Source organism: Rhyacophila brunnea, unplaced genomic scaffold (genome assembly GCF_057557595.1).
Source record: "Rhyacophila brunnea isolate RB1 unplaced genomic scaffold, BYU_Rbru_1.0 scaffold_17, whole genome shotgun sequence".
Classification (NCBI taxonomy): domain Eukaryota; kingdom Metazoa; phylum Arthropoda; class Insecta; order Trichoptera; family Rhyacophilidae; genus Rhyacophila; species Rhyacophila brunnea.
The window spans coordinates 20,944,153-20,960,076 of record NW_028232827.1 but is presented as its reverse complement, the minus strand read 5'-3'; the positions used below and the strand labels follow the sequence as shown (position 1 = coordinate 20,960,076).

At 37.4% G+C, this 15,924-nt stretch overlaps 1 protein-coding gene across 1 annotated transcript in view; it reads left to right on the top strand.

Moving 5' to 3' along the window:
* Positions 1-7,166: 7,166 nt before the first annotated feature.
* LOC147073817 (ESF1 homolog) overlaps positions 7,167-15,924 on the top strand; it is an 11,228-nt gene continuing 2,470 nt past the window's right edge. Inside the window, exons 1-7 of the mRNA XM_085944456.1 lie at positions 7,167-7,869; positions 8,869-8,989; positions 9,444-9,546; positions 12,268-12,397; positions 13,923-14,113; positions 14,508-14,715; positions 15,102-15,311. Coding sequence (XP_085800582.1) covers positions 7,416-7,869; positions 8,869-8,989; positions 9,444-9,546; positions 12,268-12,397; positions 13,923-14,113; positions 14,508-14,715; positions 15,102-15,311 — 1,417 coding nt within the window. The 5' untranslated portion in view covers positions 7,167-7,415. The remainder of the gene's footprint in view (positions 7,870-8,868; positions 8,990-9,443; positions 9,547-12,267; positions 12,398-13,922; positions 14,114-14,507; positions 14,716-15,101; positions 15,312-15,924) is intronic.

Genomic DNA, 15,924 nt, shown 5'->3' with positions numbered 1-15,924 from the left:
CCCTTTTTATTTACTGATCATATCCGCGCGTACCTTTTTTGGGACTCCTCTGTCTTCATTATGATATGGCTCAAGAAACCAGGTAGAAGTTACCTGGACTTCAAAGTCAACATGAATAATAAGAGTTTTGTTGGTAGGTAAAACTCCTTTCATTATTCGAATTTGACTTTGAAGTCCTTTAGATATCTGTTTGTTATCACCTGGTGTTGGGTATGCCAAATTCCTGTATGTGACAATGATTCATTGACGAGGTATAGACCATCGTGACGTTCAATGTATAGGGTTGAATAGAGAAGTTAATGGGTTATTTTCCCCTTCTGATGGTAGTGTGTCTATCGTTCTCTGGTAGTTGTGAAATGTCGACTCACTACGCCAGTTACCTCTCTTTAAGATATCATCTATTGGGTATATTTACAGTTTAATGAAGCCACCACTGAGCGGACACTGCCTGGTGGTTCTTGTACCCCTCCTTCCAACAGTACTAACCTTATCCAATTCTCTATAACTATCCTGGTGGCTGGTTTTGGTGGTCATCTTGAAGATATAAATATTTCCGAAATATCCCCACCTTCCTCTCTCCTTGTGTTTGACACGCAGACGAGTTTCCGTAACTAGATAATAAATACTGTACACGTAATACTGGGTCGATGTTTTGACACGTGAAAGCGCTTAGCTTCCATTCCGATTGACGATGCTTAGCGGTATCTGTCTTTGCGCCAAACATTGGCCATACAATTATGTGGTCACCTTTATCCACTAATCCATTGTCTACTATTACCGAGTAGTGTGAGGTCATGAACCATTCGTCCCGATGCGAGTAGCAGTCGAGTAGCTGACCTGCGAGACGTTTCGAATAGGTTGTACTCCACCAGTGTTGTTTTCCTAAGATGATCTACCACTCGTCCTGGATCCCAAACCGGTGGTTTGACGGGTTTGGTTTTATGTACCGAAAGTGCCTTTAACATATTGTGTTGTACTACCACGTTGATGCTGATATCTATAATGATAATCAGTTTGCAAAATGTGGTTATGACTAACTTAATGCACCAGGATGGTGTTGTATGACAAACCCTCTGGCTAATTCCATTGGTTGAGGGCTATTATGATCCATTAGGTTCATGTTACACCATGTCATTGTCTTCCATTTTCTCCAAGCTGGTTTGTAAGTTTTTAGAGTCGCAGGCTGCCATCTGGAAGTAAGGAGTGCCCTTTCTTCCACCATTCAATTTGATGTTATTTCACCCCACCCGAAATTATCCATAGTTAAAGAGACAGGTCCTGGGTCCTTGGAAGTGGACGGTTGGTCTCCGTACCTACTAGTGTCGTATGTAGGTGAGGTATTGTATAAGGAGGTACTATCGCTCTTTTTCGTAAGTCCACTTCCCAAAATCATTGTTTCCAGTTCGGTGCCACTAGTAAGTACTTCCCTTTTGCTGAGTTCAGGTGCGCTAGGACTCGTGGAAGTAAGTTTGGTGGGGGAAATATCCACGCCAGTCAGAAGTCCTATACTCGGCTGAAGGCGTCGTGAAACAGCGCGCCACTGTCTGTAACGTCTTGTGAGATGTATGTTGCAACGACATGTGCTGTTTCGCTAGCGAATAAATCCACCTCGGGAACTCCCCATCTTTGAAACAGGAGGGTGGTTGCGATGTTGATGAGGTGCCATTCGGGAATGAGTTGTCTGCAGGAGAGATGATCTGCCACGCAGTTGTAATTTTTGCGGAGGTATTGTGCAGTAAACGTGATGTTGGCTCGACTGGTAAATACTAGTATCTGTCGGCATAGGTTTAGGAGGGTGATAGATTTTGTGCCGCCCTCGTTGTTGATGTATGCCACCACTGTTTTGTTGTCTGTCTGCAGAATCAGATCTGATCCTATGATTGCTTGTACCCGAGATTGAAGTGCAAACATTTCCTTCCTGTTGGAATGCCATGCTAACTGGTCTTGTTTCCACGTACTGATAGAGGGTGTTCATTCAGTTGGCTCCTCAGCCTGTGTCGGCTGCATCTGTCGTCAGGAAGTGATTGAATGTCGTTCTGTGTGTCAACTCTGAGGATCCTATCACCTGGAGCCACCACATGATGTCCTGTTAGGCCTGTGGTGTGATTGTCGTCTATTGGCGAGAATGAGACCTCGACAATATTGATGACTGGAGCTTTGTAGCCGTCGGCAATGCAACCTTCCTCGTGGATGTAGAATGTGAAGTTGAGTCGCCCCAGAAGGGATTGGATATGTGCCTGTCTGAGGGACCAACTGCCTTTTTGTACATGCGTTGTGTCAACTCTGAGGATCCTATCGCCTAGAGCCACCACATGATGTCCTGTTGGGCCTGTGGTGGGATTGTCATCAATTGGCGAGGAAGGGACCTCGGCCATATTGATGACTGGAGCGTTGTAGCGGTCGGCAATGCAACTTTCCTCGTGGAGGTAGGATGTGAAGTTGAGTCGCCCCAGAAGGGATTGGATATGTGCCTGTCTGAGGGACCAATTGCACACTTCTCCAGCGACAGATACCTCCGCTTGTTGTGTGTGTCATGGTGATGTCCAGGAACCCTCATTGTTGGCTTGGGATCAGACCAGGATCTTTTATATTTATTAACCACCCTAAAGACTGTAGGAAGGTAATCCTATATTCCACCTGAACCGAGACTGTTTCTCGGATTGGTTGGCTACTAAGAAGTCGTCTAGGTAAGTGAATATTCTCAGCCATTCTTTCGTAAGCGTTCGGCGACCCAATTGCTCAGGGATGCAAACATAATCGGAGCGGCTGACAGCACGAACGGGAGACACGTGAATTGTAGGAGCTCCCTTCGGTAGGCTAGTCAAACGAATCGACGACGTTGAGAAGCCATGGGTACCTGAAGGTACGCCTGGCTTAGATCTATTATTACTAGCCAGTCTTCTTTTTGTAAGACGGCTGGAACCTCGTAATGGTGAATTAGTTTGAATGGCTTTGGCTGTAGGAACGCATTCAACGCTTTCGGTTGAAAACAGGGCATAGGTCCCGTCTTGTTTCTTAATCAGAAACACGGTTGAGAGAAAACTGGGGGTTGGATCGGCTTCTCCTAGAACCCTTGAGTTCTTTAACTCCTCGATCTCATGAATGACCTCTGCTGATTGTTGCGTTTGAAATTCTTTCCGTAAAAGTAAAGAAGGACTTACCAATGGTGGTGTCAGCACAAAAGGTTTGCGGTTACGTCTTTTTTTTACCAATGTTGGGGGGGGTACCCTACGCTATCCAAACTCTCCGAAAGTTTCTTAGGCGCCCCCCAATGTTGTTGGTCGTCCAGATGCGGTCACCTCCGCTTTGAGTACGGACCCCTGGTGGAGCCCGTACCTCCCCTGGAGAACTCCCTTCCCACAGGACGTCTCCCCTTGGGAGTACCCTGGCTATAATGTGAGTTCAAAGGCCTTCCGTGACTCTGAGCTCGGAGGAATCCTTGATAGTGCCTCCCGATTGAAGGTATCCTTCACCGAGGACGAAATCACCTGGCGCCGAGCTTGCATAATCTCGGCGCGCTTCCCGGTAAGCATCTGAGTCATGTCCTCGCAAATTTGATTATGCGTTGTCCCCAAAACCCTCTTCGATTTTTTGGTACAGGCCCATCGCTGTTATGATGTTTTGAGGATTGGTTGCCCAATCCACTAACCCTTGCATATCCTTCCAGAAGCTGTCCCGATGGGAAAACATCGCATTCTGGAGGGCCGCGATGGTCCTCTCCGTCAGATGGTTAGCTGATGACGAGTGGTCGTACCGACGCAGCTCATCATTTAGACCTGACTCTACGAACGTAGGGGCCGCCAAGAATTGTTTTTTGGGCGTTGTGCCACTCCTTGCTGGTACCCTTGCTGAAATAAGGTACATAACGAGGATACCTTAAACATTAGCGTCTTAATCGACGCTCGTACGTTGAACTTTTCTTCCTTTAGCAGTTCTGCTTCGCCGTCTGGTGTCCATTGCTTTTAGAATAATATCCTTCTCACGGTCATTCAGATGTTGCGCCATAATCACTGATCACTTAACGTTCACTTAACTATCACTTAACGGTCATCCAAGATAATTTGTTTGATAGTTAGAAATGTAATGTCAGACGCAACATCTAAACCAGGGGTTCCCAACCTTTTTGTACTCTAGAGCACATTCTAAAATATCTGTAGGGTGACGGGCACCACCTATTTTTAATCGACAAACTCCTTCCATAACTTCTCATTTTCCCATAATTTATTTTCTTATATTCATAATTTATTAATAAATAATAAACAAAAATGTTTCAAAATAATAAAACTATTATTCAAATTGCATACACACAGAGAAATGTATTTACAAAACGTAAAAAAAGTAAACAAAACACACAAACACAAAGAAAACATTTTATAAAAAATAGAATATCAATATGTCAATGTGATCTTTGGCATTGCATATCATTGGCCAGTGCCTCATAATTAGGAGAGTATGACGATAATCCTTTTAGCAAACAATCATAATGATGCTCATCGATGAGTTGACATCTATATCTTGATTTTATTAAGTTCATGTTTGAAAACAATGATTCGCATAAATATGTCGAACCGAAAAATGATTCAATTTTATATGCCGCTTTTTTCAAAAATGGGAACTTTTCTCTGTCCACTGTATCCAAAAAGTCCTCTGATATTAAGGATTTAAGCAAAATATCATTCTTAAGCTCCAAAATTTCTAACTCTAGTTCTTCTGTCTTACCTTGAACAAAATCTGCAATACATGCGGCCATTTCCATTACATTTATTTGGCAAGTAAAAGGATTGATACAGAAGGAAACAATTGGCTCGATATCTATAAACTGCAAAAATCTCTCTTCAAATTGTTTTTTTTAACACTTGAAGATGCTTAATAAATAATGATCCGTTTAATTCATTGTTACCTAGCATTTTATTCATATGTGGGAAATGCACGAGAGAATTGATCTGCAGATGTGATATCAACAAATCCAATTTAGCTTTAAGTGACTTTACAGAGCTTATCATTTCAGCTATGTTTTTGTTTTTCCCCTGCAACTCCAAATTTAAAGAATTCAATTTTTCCATGATGTCTGTGAGAAATCCCAAATCAATCAGCCAGCGAGAGTTAGCTAGTTCATCATAATTTTCCTTTTTATCGTTTATAAATATTTTATTTCTTCAATTAAACTCACAAATCTTGTAAGAACCTTTCCTTTACTGAGCCAACGTACTTCAGTATGCAGAATAAGATCATGTTGATCAGGCCTTGAAAAGTCGGTGTTGCAAAGGAGATGCTCGAATAGAATTGATTATTTTTGTAACTATTTTCATAACGTGTTCAAATGGCAATATTTTACAACACAGAGCTTCCTGGTGGATAATACAGTGGTAGGACATAACGTTTGAAAATGATTCATCCTTCTTGCAGAGGGCAATAAATCCTATGTTTTTACCTACCATTGCTGGTGCCCCATCGGTGGTTATCGCAGACAGCTTGTGCAAATGCATATTTATTGACTTGGCGTATGTTCTGAATGTATTATAAATATCCTCACCCCTTGTCTGTCCTTTCATAGGTAATATTTGCAACATATCCTCTTTTACTGTGAAGTTACTAAATACCATTCTCACCATAACAGCTAACTGTGCGGTGTCTAATATATCTGTTGACTCGTCAAATTGTAGCGAGAACCAGTCACATATTATTTCCAAGGCAGTCCTTAACTGAGTTTGTATGTCTGTTGAAATTGCATGTATTCTTCTTGTGACGGTGTTATTTGACAACTGTAAGTCTTGTATTGCTGAGACAATCTCACGTTTGTTAGAAAATCCATCAAACAAACAATCGGCACCAGTCAAAAATAGTTTTTTAAACAACTCACCATCAATGAAAAGTTTCTTAATTTTTGCGAGCATGTGAGAAATTTTGAAAGAAGCAATGGTGGCCTTTTTAGATTTTACCACATGTCTGGTGAAAACAGTCTGTTGTGCAGTTAGACTTGATTTTAGTTGACATATTTTTTTCTTTCTTACTTCAGGTTTAAGTGGATAATTCACATCAAAAGTGGCATGAATTGTCTGAAAGTGTCGTTAAATATCATGTTTTTTCGGCACTGCAATACTACTAACACACAACAAACAGACGTATTTATTTTTCACATTAAAGAAACAATATGATTCCTCCCAGTCAGTGTTAAAATTACAGGTTCGTTGTCTTTTACTCGGTCCACTCATTTTAGAACTATATAGAAGGAATAACTCCTAATTCGTGTTTCGTCAGACGAAGATGTCTCCTAGCTAACTGTCGCGACCCGAACGGGGCAGCAATCGCAATCACAATGACAACAACGCGGTTCCAGGCGGGGAATGCTATTTGCACATCACTCCTTGTACACGCCGAAAACCCGAGCTGAGCCTATGATCGCTGAAGCAATCGGGACGGTACGAGCACGTGACTACTGTCACGTGCTTCGGCGTTCATCGGCTCAGTTCGTGGCGTTCGTTCACTTCGGGTTTTCTGCGTGTGTCGAAAATTCTGTCTCTGTCGAATAGTGGCGGGCACATACGAATCGTTCCGCGGGCGCCATGGTGCCCGCGGGCACGGGGTTGGTAACCCCTGATCTAAACAGTAAGAAAGCCATATCCAGAATGTAGACAAAGGAGTCCCAAACTCCCTACATAAAAAAAAGGGACGCGTGGGTATGACCAGTAAATAAAAAGGGAGGAATGACCAACGACAAGAAAAAGGAAAATTAATTAGTAGAATATAACCTCACGCGAAGAAGGAAGAGCAAACCATATCCAAGGACTTCAAAGTCCAATTCGAATAATAGGTAATAATGAACACGAGACCCATAAGAGAACGAAACACCAGAAAAATATTTACTCAAAATAATATTGTTTTGTGGCCATTAAATTTGAAGAGATTATTATGTAGGTAGGTACGTATTTAATGTTTGCGTTGGTAGGTAGATTGTGTTCGACAGTATTGGTACCTACCTATCATATTTTACAACAAGATTAATAATTTATGTTTTTCTTTCAAATACCTAGGTGTTTTTCAATTATTCGGAAAACAATGCCGCTTTTCTATTTCCATAACTTTTTGAAACCAATAAATTTGAACCCTGAAAATTTCAACTTGACTTTGTTGTAAACATGCAACACTAATGCATCGCTGTCAAAGTCATATTTGAATATTATTTACCATGTGTTGTACTTCTATAGATAGTTGGATTACTTAAATTAAGTTAATGCATGTTGTAACTCTATATCGATAGATTTATTTTATCCCATGAATTAATAAAATCTATGATTAAAATTATATAAGAGAATATTCTCCCAGTTGCAGTGTTGAGTCTGTTCTGGATGTATAATTTAAAGGTTATGTAAACAACTCAATCTTTATTAAGTTATTTCACATCAAATCGCTTTACAATGGACGAAATTTTTAAAGACAGTCGCTTTACGAAGCTCGTCAATGATCCGAAGTACCGGCAAATTCCCAAAGCAGAGAGGAAAGTCAAAATCGACAAACGTTTCCAGTCCATGTTCGATAATGAAAAGTTCAAAGTGAAGTACACGATCGATAAAAGAGGACGGCCTGTCAATCAGTCTTCGTCTGAAAACTTGAAAAAATATTACGATCTAACCTCGGAAGAAGAGGAAAACAGCGAAGACGATTCGTCAGCTGGTGAAACAGACAGCGCAAGAGTGTCCGGGCAATTTGTTCGTCGACCGCCGTCAGAGTCTGAAGAAGATTCGCAGGAGAGTGATAAGGAAGTTGTCAATGATGAGGACATCGTAAAAGACGAATTAAAACGTGGAAAACTTCCCAAGGAGATAAAGAAAAAACTGAGGGATTCAGAATTTGATTATGCAAGAGGGGAAGGTGAAATATATTTTAATCAGTTTGATTTGGCTGTGTATATTGATATTATAATATTGTTATCCATTACACCAGCCTGATGTTAACCATGATCGGTGTTGAAATCATAATGGTAAATTATTTTGGGAACTTCATACTGCGCTATCAGACCGGTTTTTGTTATGTTTGCTTTGCACACTTAATTACTTTGTGTAACACTTATTGGAAATTAAAGTTATTTATAAAAGGGAAAATCCTTGTATGTATCTACGTCTTGTGAAGACTTATAATTGATATTAAAACGATTTAATTAATTGCATGCACTTTTGGGCCATTGATGTTAATAAATTTTACGACATACCTGTGGCGATTGTGATGGTTCCGTGAGAACTAAGCAGTGTCAGCCATGACAGACGACTCATTCTCAAATTAATATTATTTATTTAAATGTTTATGTGCATTTTCCTTACATACATTTTGCACACAATCAAGTTACTACTTAGTAAGAATTTTTTTACCTCAGAAATGTTGCTGAATGTTTATTATACTGTTTATTATCAGCTGTGACTAGTCCGCCATTTTATTCTGAATATAGGGTCATAACTAAGTATTTTATATTGAATTAACATATAAATAGCTTACAATTACATTATTTTTAATAACATGGTTATCAGCAAAAAAAAATTACACGCATTCAATGTGGTTTGTTTTTTTCCCGACAATGCAATACGAGAGAGGGAGACAATATATTTTTTATATCATGTTAGCAAGTATAAGCGAGATGTAAAATAATATCATTTTCATTTTAAAATGCATCATTAACAATTTTCGTAGTTCCTACTATGACGGAAAACACAAAAAATCTTATACACACTTGGGCCCTTAAGAACCTCAAAGACCGGCTTGAACTCAGTGCTCCATTCCTATTTCGAAAGGCCACAGACAGGGAAAAAATACCCAAAATAATCGCTGAGATTAAAACACAAATATGTGTGTTAATTACATAGATAAAAAATATTTCAGGAGTCCTACTCAGCGATAGTTCGTCTGAAGAAGAATTGAGTGAGGAAGAGGATGAGGAGACAGAGCATGGCTGGGGAGAGTTGGATGCTGATGCCGAATGCACTGAAGATGCCACCAACAGGTCACTAATCACACATTACACCACTAACTTATTTTTTCCTCCCAGTCTAGTCTTCCGTTAATACTTAACAGATTAAATTGTATACCTCCATATTGAGTCGGTTGATACACTCTGCTTTTTCATTTATTTATTTGTCAAACTTATTTTTCTCACACATTTTCTTAGATTAAATAAAATTTTTATAATGATAGGTAGGCATAAATATTTATCTGAAATCACTAAAAAAAAAAAAACTACCAAGTGATATACGAAAGATAAATTAAGTGACACTGACAAGAAAAAGTGATGCAATAGACTCGATGTAAGTGCAGTCCGGAATAGCATCGTAACAATAATCACATTCGGCCAAATTAGTGCGAATTAGAATAAATCTGCGCATGTTCAGAGTTAAATTGTTCCACTATATTTATGTGCCATGTGTCTTCAATGTTACCATTGTAAATTGTTTTTTTAGATTAGCAGTTTGCAATATGGACTGGGATAACATCAAAGCGTCCGACTTGTTTGTTCTCTTCAATTCTTTTGTACCTGCTGGAGGCCTTCTAAAAAGTGTTACGGTGAGTTTGGTAGTATTATTAATTAATGCTTTTTAATGTATAGAGGCGGCCCTCGACTTTTGAACGTTCTACTATCGCACAATTCACTACTTCGTACTTAAAATTTAGATTTTCGTGTATAATGCAAAAACTGTGCGCTTCCATGCAGTTGTTCCTCTCTCCTCCGCTCCACATCACCTTCTCAAATACGTAAAAGGTTAGTTTTCAACTATTTCATGACAAGTTTATAAAGAAAACACCTGATTGGTAATACGCCTTGTTATTTTACCCATTGACTAAATACATAATATTTCAAAGTACACTTTTTGATGTTATTTTTACATGCCTCTACTTTCGAACATTCAACATTTGAACACATTTTCAGTAACCAATTACGTGCGAAAGTCAAGGGCCGCCTGTAATAGCTTTCATATCAAACACTGTCAATCCTTCCACCTTATTAAGCTTTCGATATTTGAAATGAAATAATTTTATAATTCGTTTTCTGCCAATTCACTGTCAAGTCAATCTCTGTCAATATGGAGGAATCTTGAACAACCTTCCTGTCCTTTTTCATAGTGGCCATGTATACAGCAGTCATAGCTCTATCTAGCCAGCGAAATCTTCAATAATATTTAATGTTCAGGGTTCATTCATTTCGCAGACATTAGGTCCAGGTTTTCGAGGTGTACGTCTACACAGTCTTCACTGTCTTCAAATGTCTCATCGATCAATCAATATCCGCTTGTTATTTTTACAATGGTAATATTAATAAATTAGAATGAAATAGTCACAAGATAAAAATAACTTTTTATATACAACATTTTTAAATTCCGTTGAACCATATTAGCTTGACTTGACTAGCTAAAACGATCAAAAAAATTTGTACTTGACATGTCATATTGATTTCCATAGTAACGCACGTATATATATATAATAATTTAGTTGCTAGGACCCCAGACCCTTAGCAACCGATAATGGTGTCGAAATAACTTTTCATACAAAACAGAATTAACTGAAAATTAATTCAATTCTACTTAAAGATGGCTAAAAGTATTAAAAAAATGCATTGGCATCGTGTTCTGATATATTCTAAAAGTTTCAAATGTCTAGCTAGTCGGGAAGTTAGTTAAAAATCGATTGCAAGATTTGTACCGGACAAAGAACCACCGGACGAATAAGAACACGAGCTAAGAAAAACGTTGTAAAAATCCTCTACAGATATGAGCCTCAAATGAAAATACAAAACAATCTGTACAATGACGCTAGTGTAGTTTATTCAAAACATGTATATCCTAGAAGAATGTCCTTTAATGTCCAGCAATCCAGAGAAGAAACAGCTCAAAAATGTAGGCTTTTAACACCCAATTTGATAATGACCACTCTGGAAATGAACGGGTAGGGAGTTGTTTGTTGTTTGAAGATACCAGGGCCGCCCAGCTTGAGTCGGCTATAGAGGTGGGAAAACTGGTTGATTTTGAAGACTAAGTATACTTACTACCAGTATTAAAAAATACTTAGTATCGAAACTTGTTCCAAAATACTTACTAGTATTTGAAATATCGGCTATAATAGAATCGTTAAAAATACATCCGCTTTTCGAAAAGTCCCATTTTCGAGACAGGTACAGCTGGAACTATGGCACTAGTCACTCCTGTTTCAGTAGAAAATACTGAAGCATTAAAAGCACTGGTTTCATTTATCTGTAAAGCATTTTCATTTACAGGTGGAGCTATATTTTGCCTGGCAAATTCAATATGAATAGTTGGGTGCTTGCGCTGTAAAAGTTTCTTCAAATTTGACATTGACTTGTATGAATTTTTTATTTTACAAACATTACAGATGGCATAATTTGTAACTATGTCTTTGGAACGATTCCACACGAAACTTAACCTTTTAATAGCCATTTTTACACAAATTGTTTATTAAGTAAAATATAATTATTATCCATTTATACAATCACGCATACAATTTGAATTCAGTTTATATTTATAAGTTCCAATTATAACACTAAAAAATCGAGAAACTCGACGTGACAAAACCAGATAAACGTGTAGTCAGTTAGCGTTATCAGAACTCGAATACTAGTACATATTCCTGGACTTGCGACTGAATCAACTCGATGTAAATGTCATACTGAACTGAAACTAAAACTAATTCCGTAGTATTACTAAACATACGCGAGTCGCGACGTCCGAGGTGATGATTTCATACGTAGCAAGACTACGAACTAGCTAGCGGACGGCGAGATCTCATACCATGCGTCGAACTCCGGAACTTGAGACTAACGCCAACTCGATAAAGTCTCATACTCAACTGAAATTAAAACTCTTAAAACTAAAACTAAGACGAACTCAATAGATTACTATTAAAACGAACATGTGACCATTTCTGTCCTTCACTATACCAACTTTACAACAGAGGAGAAAGGGAGAACAATGACAGTTGAGTATAATATCACGGCTAGACATACGTGTATCATGATATCTCGCTCGCGCGCATTTAATATCAATAGCGTTGAAAGTCAACCAACATCACGGAATGGCGAGTCACGGCGATGATATCATCGAATGCGTTCAAATTTGAACATCTAATACGTTTCAAGTTTCTGGAAACAAGTTTATTGGGCCACAAATACTTAGTATGGGTAGTTTCATCCGAAACTTAAGTACACAAACTGGTGACAGTATTTCCAACTCACCTCTAGTCGGCTATTAGTTAAAACTATCGTTTTGTCTGCAGATATACCCTTCGGAGTTTGGCATAAAAAGAATGGAAGAGGAAGAATTAAGAGGGCCGATTGAACTCACCGAGACAAAGAAAACTGAAAATAAAGAAGCTAATAATTCCGAAGACGATGAGAATGAGGAAGGTAACGTTTCACTTTTATCGTATAATTGGAGGAAGAGTTTTCATAACATATTTTTTTTACTAGAAATGGTTTACAAGTAAATATTAGTTACTTGCTCAACCTATTAGGTCCATGCTCTGGGCTTTAACATAGATTGGAAAACGATTTGACAAGCAGATATAATATTACCATCCGCCATTGCAGTGCTGCATTTGCTGATCCATTTAAATGATACTAACTCGTTATCATTACTAGGAATTGTTCATGCCTTTTCTTAACAAATCTGCATCTATTCAAAATTATACTCAATTAGGATATCTAGAAAATCTTTTTTTCAACATGCCTATCACACAATATAATGCATTGTTTCAACTAATCCAGTATAATTAACTAAAAACTTTCATATTCCATATTTACCTAATGGTCGTCATTGTTGTATTTTATTTTAAGCCGACTCTCACATCTAAACTCGCCTCGTCTGCAACGTGTCAAAATACGTTGATGTGACATCGTAATTCACAAAACACACATTGCCAAATAGAGCTCCGCAGATTGGTAAAATGCCACTTTTTAGTTTGAAAGAAACATCTTGGGCAGCAAGTCGAAGACACCAGAACGCATACAAACATCTACGAATTGGTCATTCGTATACCGGCTCGCCGATTGCCGCATTCAAATATTTATACGTTTCAAGAGGTTACGTGCAGCTGTCGCTATATGCTTCATATGCGATACCGGATCGACGTTCCTAGAAGGTTGATTTATGGCTGTGAGGCAGACGAGGCGAGTTTAGATGTGAGAGCCGGCTAAACTCTCTCACAAACATCGTGGATCAGATTAAATCTACAAATTTTGTACTTTGAAAATTCACTGTACATATAGAATTGATTTCTTTTTTTGACGTATTGCTTGATTTTTTAATACATCGTGCCAAAATAATGTACTACAGTAGAACCTCGTTAATAAGAACACGGATAATTCGAAATTCGCCATAATTCGAAATTTTCGCGAAAAAAAAGTCCCTTGAACATTATTTTCATATAAAACTATACCTTTAATTCAAATTTCGTAATTCGAAATTATTACAGAGTCCTGGCATATAAAAATATTCAATAAATCGTAATAAAGTACACTATTTCATGAGTCAGGCATTGAAAATTGTGACAGACTTTTCGTAAAACATCATAAATTAGTTATTTTAAGAAGGTAATAAAAATAATCCTGACATTTTATGACCCATTAACATACAAGGCACAGGAAATTTGGTAGGCACATCTATGATTGTAAACGATATTGATGAAAATCAAAAAAAAAAATTTAATTTTAATATTTTTCCCCCATACATTTCATAATTTGTAATTCGAATTTTTTTTCGATTTTCGGTCCCGTAGAATTCGTATTAACGAGGTTTTACTGTATTAACAAAGGTTTAATACTTAATCTCCCAATGGCATTATACTGTGGAGAAAGCAGACTAGAATAGAAATGAAGAGTGCTTTAAAAAATTTACATTTAATTGTTCCTTTACTCCATATTTTGGTTTCAGGTTCAAAGTACCACATGGAGAAATTAAGACAATACCAACTAAATAGATTGAAATACTATTACGCGGTAGTAGTATGCGACTCGGCCACAACAGCTGATAAGATTTACACCGAATGTGACGGCGTGGAGTATGAAAGTAGTTCAGCCAAACTCGACCTCAGATTTGTACCGGATGATGTGACTTTCGATCAGGTATTTTTGGTTCACACCACATGGCATTAGTATTGTATTTGGATTCTCCAGCTACAGTAGTCTGGTACAGCCACTGTGAAGCACCGTATCAACATTTGCTAGACGTGTCACAATATATTTGACCCTATTTAAAAACATTCATGTAGCATAGTCAGTGGATAATTTGATAAAGTTAGCGATTTTCGTTAATTCGTATTCGAGAATTTAGCATTAACCATGTTCGTATTAACGAGATTTTACTATATTTGAATCCTGAGAATTGAGGAAATTTAACATGATCTTGCTTCTGAATCAAGATAAGTTGTGTAATAAATCTTACAGGTTTTATTATCGACAGTGAAGTGTACAAAAAAAGAGATTACCGATTATTAAACTATGATTGTATTATTTGTAGGAGGTTCACGAAGAATGTATTCAAGCGCCAGATGCAGATCATTATAAACCAAGATTATTCACAACGACAGCTCTTCAACAGGCCAAAGTACAATTGACTTGGGACGCTGCCAACCCTCATCGAACGGAAACCCTTCGAGGAGCTGCCGGAGGTGATATCAAAGATGAGGATCTAAAGAATTATCTCGCTTACTCGTCCACTGAAAGCGGTATGATATTGTATTTCACTATGACGTTTCCGATAAAAGTATATAGGCAATTTTTGAGAAATTAATTATATTAAAATTTAATTCTAATGTACTGAATCATTATCCTATGGTTAGGTAATACTTTCTATTAAAAATATAATATTGAATACTTTTAGTTTTGTATTCTCATTATGATTAATAGCTTTCGTCAATATCAGTATTAGGTGTTTTAAATAAGTTTGTGAATCTATTTAATCTATGCATGCAATTGTCTGTATGGCCGGTATGGAATACCTATAATGTGTATGATTAATATAATATATCAGTCTGTGAAAGGAAACGGGAGATAAATGTAATACAAATATATGTTTACAATGTAGTTATTACTTCTTTTCTCCTCATTTCAGAATCAGAAAATGAAGAAACAAAAGAAAAAGTTAGCGGCGATGAGAATGATGACGAAATAGTAGATCCCATTGCCAAGTACAAAGCCCTGCTGCAAGACATCGAGAGTACCGAGACTAAGAAAAAAAATAAAGAAGTGGAAATGGAAATAACTTGGGGACGTGGCTTGAAAGAAAAAACTGAGGAACTTGTCAGAAAGAAAATGACACACGGTAAGACACTTTTATTTACTATGGTAATACATTTTAATTGAATTATTTTTTATTCGATAATGCAACATTTGGGGAAAAAATGTCAGAAATATACCTTTAAAAAAGAATCTGTACCGAATGGTATTTGACCTTATGTCCATTGCAGTAGCGAAGGCTCCATAGTAGGCGATTATTTAAAGCCTACCTTCTATGAAAAATAGATCTTCAAGTAAATAATTTAATTTAAAAAATAAATAAATACACTGAAAAAACCATCCAATTGAGAGTCATCTATCGTCAGAATTTAGAAGTTTTATTTTATTTAGTAAGGTTTATAACCATATACCCATAGCGTCGCCTGGATTCAACTATATTATGAATTAATTTGAACCCTTTTTCAGATCTGTTTTGTATGACCTCAGTAGCGTGGCGCCGATCACTGTCTGGTTTTTTATTCCGAAATCATAAGTTATTTAGTTAGCGCTTACATCGCTAGGGTACATTTATTCAAAATAATTATTAATAAGATAATTTAAAAAATAATTTAACTCGCGATTTTTATTTATCAGTTATTTATACCAAAGTCTGTGTTTTAAAATGTCTAGTTTTACGGGTTAAATTATAAATTGTTGTG